General features: G+C 33.7%; 1 protein-coding gene across 1 annotated transcript in view; it reads right to left on the bottom strand.

The window, feature by feature from the left end:
• Positions 1–12856, bottom strand: part of LOC134846697 (neurexin-1-like) — a gene marked incomplete in the record, with an annotated part of 101327 nt that overhangs the window by 14969 nt on the left and 73502 nt on the right. The window contains 4 exon segments of the mRNA XM_063864082.1: positions 84–206; positions 2072–2252; positions 6338–6540; positions 9355–9483. Coding sequence (XP_063720152.1) covers positions 84–206; positions 2072–2252; positions 6338–6540; positions 9355–9483 — 636 coding nt within the window.

Here is a 12856-nt window from a genome sequence, read left to right on the forward strand (position 1 = left end):
CCGAATTGGGCCACGAAATTTAAGAAGGGTTGCGAAGGGTTGCTCCAAGTTCTAGAAGGTTTAAATGTAGTTAATGATGTTACCGACGAAGTCCCTGTGAGATCTCTTGGTGAGAGTGCCCTCTGTGCGCATGTCCACTATCTCTCTCTTTGTCCTCACCCCTCCCACCAGCAGACCCGCCTGGTCATCGAAGATACTCAGACCATCTGGAACGAAAAGGAAAGTGTCTCAATTCCAATCGCCAGTTGAAAGTTTTTGTGTAATCATGGTGTTGAATTTCTTCATACAAATGCCGACTTCTATCTAAACTAGCTTTTTTTGACGTAATTTTTTATGCGCCGAGCTGAAAAAAGCTAATTGTGCGGATTTTTCAATTTTCTATCAACACGTAATGTGAGCAGGAAAACAAAACCGGCGTAGAACTCATTTCAAATTGAACTGAAGCAAGCTATTTTATCCAACTATTACCAGAAAATACGCAAACTTCATATTTTTGCTCTCGAATTAGTTTTGTGGTTTCAAGCTTTACAAAAAAAAAGCAAAAAGCCTGAAGTTTTTCAATTAAATTATTATTTTTGTTTTGCCAAAAATTACATCAAAAACGTTAAAGCCATTCGACAGTCAAGGCTTTGCTTTGATGCAAACAGTTTAAATACGTTTAAATTTAGAAAAATCTTTCATCTGTCGATTTTGTTAAACGTGATGACCGAAAAAAAGCGGCGAGACATCAAAAAACTTAAAACAAAAAAGTCAGTGTCATGATGTGTTTCATATTCAGTAAACCGCTAAACATCCCTGTAAAACACTAAATGAAGACCACCCATGATGAGCGTTCCCATATCTTAATAAGACCTTATTGAAATGGTATTTTTACCGTACATATCGGGACTGAAAAATTAATAATTCAACCCCTAAATTGCTCGATATATTTCTCAGTTCAGTAAATCGATAACTTATTCATGCACGTCCCCTCGTGAAATAAATTTTTCACGCAATGTTTTCATTTCATATATATTTCTATATTCCACGTTGAATTTGGAGGTAAACTTGCAAGTGTTTGACCCAGCTTTCAAAGATGAAAAGAAATTCTGCCAATTTTGATTGACAGCACCATATCGATTTGGCCGAAGACGGTGCGGGAAGTTTCCTTTGAGCTGTTTTTGTTGCAAAGCATTTATTTATTAATGTGAACCAAATGACATACAAGCAGAAAAACTTCATGACGAGAACATAATTCAGCCATAATTGTTTACTATTTTAAGCTTCATGTATGTCGAAAACGCAAAAAATATACATCATTTTTATAGTCCAAAAATAGGCAAAAATTGGAGGCGGGTTGCCGGAAACAATCAAAGCGCACCCACTTTAAAAAGCTTGAATAGCATTTTTTATTTTAATGCCAAAGTTAGAATTGGGTAGCGTTTTCAAAACAGAAAACACTTCAATCGGTTTTTGATTAGGGCAATACAGGAAATTGGCGAATCCAATTTCTATATTGTCTGTCTAAAAGCAGGTGGCCTGTTAGGTAAGCAATAAGTTAAACGAAGATATTTATTACAAGCGTATTTTATGATGTAGTTAGTAAATAGCAGGGGCTGATCTAGTATTTTCTCGAAAGAAGTGGATTTTCAAAAAATTTCAAAAATTTTGGACCAAATCGTTTTCCGAGCCCTTCCAAAGCAGTAAAAAGACCGTTTTGGCAAAAAAAAATTTGAGTATTAGGCAAATTTTTAATCAAAGTGGCCAAAACATCATTTTAGGCGCATTTTGGACACTTTCCGCGCGCGCTCCCCCCTTAGAGTTAGTATATATTGGCGCCGACGGCGTCTTTCAAAAAAATTTTGGGTCAGTCAGCAATATAGAGCTCTGATAATGAGAGGGACCATTTGGACATTCAGGGGGTCGAATCCCTGAAGGGATGAAGGGAAGCATCCGCACCAGTAACCCCCCCCCCCCCCCCCGCCTCTCACCCCACCTAAATCCGCTACTGATTTCACGCGAGTAAATAGCAGTGGACAGTTTTTGCTTTTTTCTCGAATAGTTTTTTTTTAATTAATAAACTTTGACCCACCCGTGAGGTTAGTGTACACATATAGTGGTCTGTCATCTATGCTCAAGGTGCTGTTGGGACCTGTCCTTGTGAACACAATGGTGTGATCTAGTCCGTCGTTCACGCCTTCAGCCAGAGAGTAATCTCTCACTTTGTGCACACTCTTGCCTATGCTGTACTGCACCAAGGGTTTGCCATTTTTCTAAAATGACAGCATAACATATCGCAATTCGAATTCAATTTTCCGATTTGGGATTATTCAATTTTTTCATCCCCTTTAGTATCTATAGTAATGAGTTGCCATCCCCATAAAAAACTAATTCAACGATTAAGCATATTAGAAATTTTTACCTAGTAACGAATCTCACCCTTTTCCAAAAATGAGAAAACAGTTAGAAAGAGAGAGATTCTCCGATTCGATTGAAGACATGACTATTCATTCACTATCGAAAAACCGAATAGACATGAACTTTCATATAATATAAATTTTCCTTGGTTAAGTTAAAGATTTTAAAAAAATATTGTTTAAAATGAAGTTGCTTTTTAAAAATAAGTTAGAATCAAATTAAGCTCCTCCTCCCCCCTTCCCAAAATAGACCAAATAAAGATCCTCCAACCCAGAATTTAATTTGTAATAAGTTTGCTAAGAGCTGCGTGTAAAATGCACTATTATGTGGTCCGAACAATGCCTCGAGAAACAAACAATACTTCAGCGCTTTGTCAGGGTTTTAATCATTAACAATGATATAAAACTCTTGCACCGGATAATGATTATGACATACAGTATTCCAGCAAATTTTATAATTCTTGTTGTTCCGACTTTCGATACGAAAGTAACGGAATATTTGTGCTCGGGGTGGGTTTTTTTTTCTTCAGACAAAATTCAACTTTATAACTAGCCATTTTTGACGGAATATTTTTATTTTATTCGAAAGGTATTGTTGTCCTGAGCTCAAATTTGAAAAGATATTTCACCTGTAATCATTTTTCGTAAAGTTATGGGGGTTTAAAGATTGCCATTTTGGCCATTTTGGGACAATTAACGCGCGATATATTTCGCGGTATTAACGCGTAAGCGAGAAATTTTTTCCGTCTTAAAATCGTTCCAAATTGGTTGAAAGAAGCTTATTTGCAATAATTGATTTGTTACAAGAAGCTAAATCTATCTTTTTGTAATTTATATGGCGCGTAGGGGGATGATTTTTATTTAAAAAATTCAAATTTTAGAAAAAAAAATATTTTAATTTCATTTTATTACATTTAATTTTTTGATGTTATTACTGCTCCATAAAACCTTGAAAGGCAGTAGGAACATTCAGGGCTTCGCCCTGATACGAGCAGTCTTGTTCATTTTTGCAGTTAAAAGAGTTTTGAAGTGCAGCAGACAAATCAGCGCAAAAATAAGCTGGCAAAAGCAAAACACCCGAATGACTTCTAAATTTTAGACAAAATTCTCGGATTATAACTTATAAAGAAAATGCGGTGCCAAAATCATATACGAGAAAAACAATTTTTTAAACTCCTTAATTTGCTACTGATAGCAAAATAGGACAAGACTGCTCGTAGCAGGGCAAAGCCCTGAATGTTCCGACTGCCTTTTCAGGTTTATCGAGCAGTAGTAACATAAAAAAATTAAATATAATAAAAAAAATGAAAAATTTTTTTTCTAAAATTTGACTTTTTTATGAAATCATCTCCCCACACGCCATATAAAATTTAAAAGAATAGATTTTGCTCATTGTAACAAAACAATTATGGCAAATAAGCTTTTTTCAACCAATTTTGAACGATTTAAAAGAGGGATTAAATCTCCGCTTATGCGTTAAACGCGCGAAATATATCGCGCGTTAATTGTCCAAATTGACCAAAATGGCAATCTTTCAACCCTCATAACTTTATGAAAAATGTTCACAGGTGAAATATCTTTTCAATTTTAAGCTCAGGACAAAAATACCTTTTGAATGATATACAAAAATTCTGTCAAAAATGGCTAGTTAAAAAGTCGAAATTTGTCTGAAGAAAAAAAAACCCACCCCGAGCACAAATATTCCGTTATTTTCGTATCGAAAGTCGGAACAAAAAATTCATTCCTCTGCATGCTATTTTGTGTAATCACTAAGCATGCAACAACTTGATTATTTTGAGAGAATACAAAAACCAGCAAAGTAACTCGTTAAAACTTAAGACGTGATTGCCTGTTACAAAAACTACCATTCCTCATCAGATGCATTTTTTGATCAAAAAACGTCATATAATTGTTTCGCAAAAACTCTTCAACGGTCAATTTCCCCTTTAATTGCTGATTCATACTTCATTATGCACACTGAAATTGTGCTGCTGTTTGAATCACGCGTGAAGTATGAAGTTTGTTTTGTATCAAATGCTCTAAAGAACGCGTTGCGTATCAAATGCTCGTATCAGTCCATATAAAACATCTCTTTCAGTATTCTTTCATCTGATGGAATCCGTAATTTTTGATGTTTTGCTCGCTGTTTGCGAGGTTTGACTTCTTCTAGCAAAATTTTTGCAAAACTTGCATTCCATTCCCAAGAAATACGCAATAATTTGCATTCTTTTGAACTTTTTTTTTCAATTTTTGCAGTTTTTATCTGTTTTTTTTTTAAATGTTTATTGTTCAATACCAGATAATAAACCAAATCCCAGAAGACAAATTACCTATATGCTTTTCCCCACAAGACAGCAGTTACCTAGAAAAATATCAACAGAGCGTAAAATCTAATTTTTTCAAAAGTCTTTCGATGATTTTTTCAAAAGGAGTTGATAAAAGTTACAGTTTGAAATAGTGTTCAGTAAGCAGTCCAAACTTTTTCTAGCTACTAGATTTAAAAAGATGAATATTGGGGAAATATCAAAAGACGCGAGTGTAGGTCTTTGCTCGAACAGCATTTATTTATCATAAAAGCATCTAAATGCGAAATTTACAATTCTATTAAAGGCAAAATTTATTCTATTTTTTTTTACAAACTTAAGAACTTTTTCTTGTAAGACATTGATATGATAAAACAAGGATCTAATTAACATTCTTCCTCCTCTTTAAAGAAAAAGGGAGTGGGAAGATTGTTAAAATGATTAACAACGTCAAAATTTTGACCAATCAGAATAGAGCACAATTAGCAATCACAAAAGATTGCTCAAAAGATGCTTTTTTACTGGATATATTTACAGGGGTGGAGATTTTAAAGAAGATGCCATAGTGGACGAAGAGATCAAATTCAATCAAAATTTCATGACCGAAATGAAAAAGGGTCGGGGAGATTGTTAATTTAGTTGAAGTGTCGAACTTTTGAAGAATCAGAAAGCAGCAACATTAGAATTCTCAATACGAAGCACTAGTGCTAATTTACTGTATTTGGTTATGGACGTTTTCAGTTAAAGATATGATAAATTGATTTTTTGAGAACGCTTTTGTCTCTTAAGCTGTGAAACATCAAAAAATCATGACATTACGCGAATCGCGTCGATCGGGAAAAAAATGCTTCAGTCTATCTATATGAAAAAAAACAAGAATCGCTGTCGGAATATTTCATTGCAGTTCAACTTTTGATTGGAAAGCTTCACTATAAATTAGATTGTTCGACGTGTACCATGATTGATGCCTGTTAGGGTGGCTATATTTATGTGGAAAAAAAAACTCCCTAATCCATAAGCTATAAGCTGAGGGCTGAGGCTCCATATTTTGATAAAAATTCATTTAATTTTGTTTGTTTAAGTTTAAAGTTAAGTATTTTAGGTCATCTATGATTTGTGGCGGACTGGCACACCAATTTAATGCTCATGCATTATCAAGAATGAACTTTAAAACCGCTATCGTTTGGCAGATTTTTCATGAAATTGCTACTATTTTTTTCGTAGAGATCTTCATACATATCATTGTCAACAATGATAATACCATAATAACGAATCCGTGAACGTTTTTATTGCTCCTTTCAGAGTCATTGAACTGAGTGCATTAGCGGAAGACAATGTCTACTTTTATTCACTATAAATCATTTAGCTCGTCGTGCAAAATAAGCATTAATTTGCTGTCTCTTAATTGTTTTTCCTGCTAACCATTTTCAGGCTCTAAAAACCATAAACCTCATTTTTTATTGGATCAAATTAACATCCCCCTCCTTCCGCCCACATTTATCTTGATCTATTAAAAGAAAAGAGGCCAAATTCTAGTGATTTGCATTGCATCTACAGTATCACTCAGAGTCACCTCACCAAAAAACTCGCCGCGTGAATTGCATATACAATATCATCGCACCAAAAAAGTCAACTTACGAGTGAAAGAGTGAGAAATTCTGAAGTAGTGGACGAATAAGCGAGAAACATGTCACACTCTGACTTCTCAGTGGCAAAAGATACCGCTAGAGTATCCCGGGTGGGGTCCACGTAGTCCCTCTCCCACCGTCTGGTGTCTTTGCGAAGGTGAGGGGGATAGACGAACTCTGCCACTCCCCCGTTGAATTTGTAGGTAGCACCGGCTAAAATAATTCAACGAAACATCAGGGACTGAAATTTGAGAACCACCAAACAAAACTAGTTTTATTCAAAAATTACCAATCAACAAGTAAAAAGAAAAAACTTTTCATTTATCTGAACAATGCAAACTTTAATACCATAAATTAACAAAAATCTTGTCAACTTTCAGCAAGTTTTTTCTGTGTTGTGGTCAAGCGGCAAAAAAAATATATTCCTTTTTTTTTAAATTCCCCTGGTCATCTACCAAAGTTGTGCAGAAATATTGAAATGAGAGTTTACAACAACTTCAATAAGATGTCAAAATATTGCATTTTGCTGACATCTGAGCTGAATTAGTGTCACATTTCAACTATTTTGCCATATATGTACAAAAATGTGTTCATTAATTCTACGCATAAGTCAAAAATATATCCATTTTCATCCGATTTATTTGAGCGAACTCAAACTTTTTCTGCAAGCAGCCGGGGGGCAAATTTAAAAAAGCCAGACGATGCTCCAAGTCAGTTAAAATCAGCCTGATATCAGTGGTGCGTATTTGACAGTAGCCTTCCGCTAAAAAGTATTCTGCGCTCAAAATACCTAGTTGATGCAGCTAAAATTATGCGTTTGCTTATCTCATATCTTTTTATGAGGTGAATTGGAAGTTTTAAATAAATAATCCCGGGAATCCACGCAATAAAAACGTTACCAGAAAAGGAGGTTATCGCGAAAAACAAACTCTAAAATGAAAACATAGTAAAAAACAGTAAGAAGTACGTTAATGAAGTCAAGGAAACAACGAGAGAAACAACTGATCCATTTTTTTGTTTCGACTTTCAAAGAAAGTGACGGGATAATTGCGCTCGGGGTGTTTTTTTTTCACCAGACAAATTTCGACTTTTTAATTAGCAAATTTGACGGAACTTTTTATATCATTCAAAGAACACTGTTGTCTGAGCTCAGATTTAAAACGACATTTCACCTGTGATCTTTTTTTGCAATGTTATGGGGGTATAAAAGTTGCCAATTTGGCTAAATATGGACAATTATCGCGATATGTTTTGTGCTATTAACGCGTTTCCGGAGATATATAGTAACCTGACATTCTTATACAATTGTTAGATTGTTCCGACATCGTAACGAAAGTAACGGAATTATTGTGCTCGAGGTGGGTTTTTTCTTCAGACAATTTTCGATTTTTTAACTAGCCATTTTGACGGATTTTTTAAAAAATTATTCGAAAGGTATTGTTGTTTTGAGCTTAATTTTGAAAAGATATTTCACCTGTGATCTGTTTTTGTAAAGTCATGGGGGTTTAAATACTTCCATTTTGGCCAATTTGGGACAATTAACGCAATATTTCGTGCTATTAACGCGTAAGCGAAAATTTAATCCGTATTAAAAATCGTTCCAATTGGTTGAAGAAAGCTTAATTGCCATAATTGATATGTTACTGAAAGCAAAAGTTATCAATTTGTACCTTATTGGGCGTGTGGGGGGGATCATTTTCACAAAAAAATCTCAAAGTTTTCTTCAAAAATTTTTATTTTGTTTATATTGCAAATAATTTTTTCACGCGATTACTGCTCCAAAGACATTAAAAGGCAGTCGGAACATTCAAGGCTTCGCCCTGATACGAGCAGTCTTGTTTTTGTTCCGACTTTTGGAGAAAACGGAATATTTAAGCTCGGTGTGGTTTTTTTTATTCAGTCAATTTTCGCCGATCGAAATAATACTTTTCAACAAAATTTTTTTTTACCCTTTTGAATATATTTACTTTCTGAGTTCAAATTTAAAAAGATATATCACCTGCAATTGTTTTTTGTAAAATTTTGGTGGTTTGAAAATTGCCAAATTGCCATGTTCTGGACTAATTTATGCGAGCTTTGAAGAGTCTATCCATAATGCTGAGAGCGTAGCGCGAATTATTTACATGCGTGTTGAATTATCCCACACAACAAAATCGTTCCAAATTGAATTGAGGCTAGCTAATCGGTCGTATCAATTTCGTGTAACTTGAATTTTGGTATTGTCCAAAATTTATAGGTTTTCAATATTTTTCCCAAAAACTTTTCGATATGAATTAAGGGACAGTCTGAACATTCAGGGTCTTTCTGCCTTGATTAACGAGCAGTCTTGCTATACTCTGCATAATCGTTCCAATTGAATTGAGGCAGCTAATTGGTTTTATTAACTCCATACACGACTCAATTTGCAACACTTAGTTTTTTATCCGAGACAAGTTACCAATTTATACCAATTTATCCGAGACAAAATAAAGGGCAGTCGGAGTATTCAGGGCTTTGCCCTGATACGAACAGTTAGCTTGCTTAATATTGAGGGAAGGCTAGAAAAATAACATCAAAGATTTTACCTTTATCAAACTTTTCCTCAACTATAAAATGTTGAAGACGAAATAGAGGAAAACGTAAAGTACAAATTTTTGCCTCGATGCGAGCAATTTTTAAGTGTCAGTCAAAATTTTGCCCTGAAACAAGCAATATGTAAACCTTGCAGTAATGAAGCAATTAATCAATTGATATTTAGTAGTTACCCCAAAACCACAAGGTCATCAAAAATTACTTTTTAAAATATTATATCTTTTTTTCAAAACTTTGTTGCTTCTCATTTTGCAGTTCTCTATAAAATCTCGTTGCAAATTGCAGTATTTGTTTTAACAGTAAATAGCAGGGCGAACTTTTTTTCCACGACAAAGTTTTATAGGGTAATTAATTCTGCTGTGTTTTAATTTAGTTCTAAAAATTCTATGCTTAAAATTTCCTAATGTTCCCATTTTATGAAAAAATTATATCCTGATGACGTGTCTTGAAACTGACCTATTGAGCAGTCTGAGCCCTCGTATGTAGTGAGAGTGCAGTCACATTTGTCCTGTCCCGTCTGCACATCTTTCACACACACACCCCTGTGTTCACACTTCACCCCACCACACAATTTATCCTTCTGACCTGCAAAACGAAACTGTTATATTGATGAAACTGAACTGATGATGATGAATAAAATGATCGTTTATTAGCTACATTAGTCAAATAAGCTCACATCTAAAAACTAGTTGGCACACTGCTCAAAAGATCCTGATATTTTGATTTATTAACAAAATAATTTTAGCAGCATCCGTTAAAGAAAAAAAGCATAAGATCGACAAAATCTTAAACAATATTGACAAAAAACATCATTTTTCTTTAATTTACAGAAAATATTTGTTTGAATTAGATTTGATTGTACTTGATTGAATTTGATTGAATGAGATTCTTGGCTTTTATTGTGTAATTCATACGAAATGTCAAAACCCACACAAAAACAATCGTAAAAACATCACACTTTACGGCTCTTCTTTTTAGAGCAAGTGAAATTAAAAAAACCTTTTGAAAAACTTGCTACCATTGCGTAATAAAAACGGGAAATCATTAATCACGTCAGCCATACACAGGTTGGTTGGCGTGAACACGTGAACAGCATGTAGTTCACCTGCTGTAAAGTGCATTTCGTGATGGGCAAGTGGGCACGGCAGGTGCACCCGCACTCCTCCCCTAATCGGCGGGCGATGAAATTTGGGAGAGTGATATATTATGGAACGGGATTGAATTATTTGGGGTTAATTAAAAACATCCGACATCAATTTTTGAGGTCAACCAAATTGCATTTATAGATCATAACGAACAGAAAAAAGAGATAGAAAAAATAGAAAACTGAATTTACAGACCGAATTTATACAATCAAATTAAACGCAAAACAAAAAAAAATAACTTACTCAGTTGATGTGAAATATTTACGAATGATTCGGACCTGATAAGCAAATAGCGTGAGCGTTAAAAAAGCCCCGCAGTGCTGATCACCAGTGATATTCATTTTCCACTCCAACTGTTCTTTTGATTTTCATTCATTTGGGCGGGCGCAAACGCAAACGTCGAGATTTTTTTTTGAAAGGACTAAGTGAAAAAAAAACGAGTGCATCGATTGCGATAGAAAAAAATATGTCAATGATCAGGCGTTAAATTAAGATGTTAAAAACTGCAACATAAGATAGCCATTAGTAGTAGATGTGTGATGCGCAATAAGTCCTATGAGAAACTCAAATCAGCCAAAGTATTTATCAATAGGAAATAATCTGATAGTTTTTTTTTTCAAAATTTGGAAGTCAGATGAAATGAAAATTTCAAAAAGTCTCTTAATTGCCGAGGAAAACAAAAAGACAGAAACTGTTCACCAGAATGATCCAAAAATTTTATATCGAATAGTTTACAATTCCAAACAAGGTGAGCCGATTTTTGAGCAAAGTATAACTGAATGTTCCGACCATATTCATAAAAAACTAGAAAAACTGGTTTCTTTTTGTCTTCAAATTAGTGTCGTTTTAGTGAATAGTGTGATCCGTAAACTATACAAGCGGGTGACCGGTCAAAGAATTAGATATCTTTTTTTAAACAAAAACTGAAAACATTTTTCTTTAAAAAAGAATAAACAAAAAAGAAAAAAATTTTCAAAAAAATTTGAGAATTTTACCTTATTTTTTGTACAATAGTTTTATTTTTCTGAAAATCTTTATTGCTAATTAGGCGCTGAATGATATTTCTAAAACTAGTTTTTTTGATAATAAAATCAGTTTTTGCTAGCCTAAAATTATCAAAAAAAAACAATTGTAAATTTTCATATAAAGAAAATTACTCGATCGCGTTACTCGCTCTAAACAGAACTACACATCAAAATTTTTAAACCAGTTTCCCTCGACACTGGGACAATTTTCTGGGAAATTTTAAAGTCGTTCGAATCATGACTGATAGGGCTTAAATTTGGTATATCACTCGACCCATTCCGATGATATTTGTGGTAGCTGACTTTGCGTGAAAAAAAGACAAAAGAAAAAAACTAAAACACACATTCAAATGCAAAGTTCCTCCCCGTTTTTGATAGTTGGAACAAAAAATCAGCAAATTCTCATGGAAATCAAATACTTTCATCGTCTAAGGAATAAATTGAAAAAAGATTTCCAAATATAGTGAAAAATGCTAAAACCACAAACTAATTTTTGCTGCTATGGCAACTAAAACCAAAAAATAATGAGCACAGCTACGATAGACCGACATTTGAAATTATATTGATTGAAAAAAAAGTGGGCTTAGTGGGATTTGAGCATTTTCTTATTGTCAACTTTGCAGAAAAAAACCTGATTTTAAAATTAATTGAGATCAAGGTTTAATTGTTTCAGTAACTTTTGTTGGACAATTTATTTATTGCATTTCACGTGTCGATAAGTCCGCTACTGATTGCAAGAAGTTTTTTTATTAGATGTAATTTGAGAAATGGTTGGTTGATTTTCAAACGATTATCACTGCTGAAATTGTTATCGCCCGACTTTGGTTAAAAAAGCTAATATGAGTAATCTCTGGGAAACAAGTCGTTGGTCAGAAATAATTTTTCATAAAACGCAGGTTCTTGCAATACTAAAACTTGAAGTGCCACAAGGAAAAAAAAGGAGTTTGGTATTAATTTTAATGGTACGTTTGAAAAATCTAAGTTCCAGCAAATCGATTGCGGATCAGAAAATCAAATTGCCTAATTCGATAACTATAACTACTTTCTATAACTATTGTTAGAATAATGAACCTGAACCAGCTTTTTAATTTGCCATATTCACGGCTAGAGCCAATTTTATGCTCGTTTTGTTTCAAACTGTTTTTTCTACAAAAATAGGTAGCTGTGAAGGAATCTGAAATTTTCATTCATTTGGAAACTAAAAATGAATAATGCAAGCAAATATTTATCCGTTTGGTTTCGGTTCCCAGCTACATCAATTTATTGAAATAATATCATCCTTTCTCCTCCGTTTTAATTTCTCTTATCTTTCAAAACATAAGACAAAAAAAACGGTCTGTTGGATTCCAATTTGAGTCCAACGTGATGCGTACATTTCTGTTTTTCAAAAACTTGATTGGTTAACGCAGTTTGGTTAGTTAACTTTTAAAGAAAAAAATATTTTTATTTTTTGAAAAATCAGATCGCAGCATTTGAGACTAGGTTAGAAAAAAAACTGTGTCCTCAGAGGGCAAATAATTTATCAGAGGGCAAATAGTTTGGGTCGAAATTTCGAAAAAAAAACATTTCAAATATAAGTTGGTTTAAAAATATAAACCATGGGAAAATTATAAATCAAATTTTATTTGAACAAACGCTGCTGTAAATTTCGTGTCTGAACTTAATTATGTCTTGGATAAACTTTTGAATTCAAAAAATCTTGCTTCCATAAAAATCAAGAAATATTAAGCAAAAAACCCGATTGGAGAACGTAAGCAAAATAAACTGCAACTTACAACATTTTCGAAG

This window comes from Symsagittifera roscoffensis, chromosome 5 (genome assembly GCF_963678635.1).
Source record: "Symsagittifera roscoffensis chromosome 5, txSymRosc1.1, whole genome shotgun sequence".
Lineage (NCBI taxonomy): Eukaryota > Metazoa > Xenacoelomorpha > Acoela > Convolutidae > Symsagittifera > Symsagittifera roscoffensis.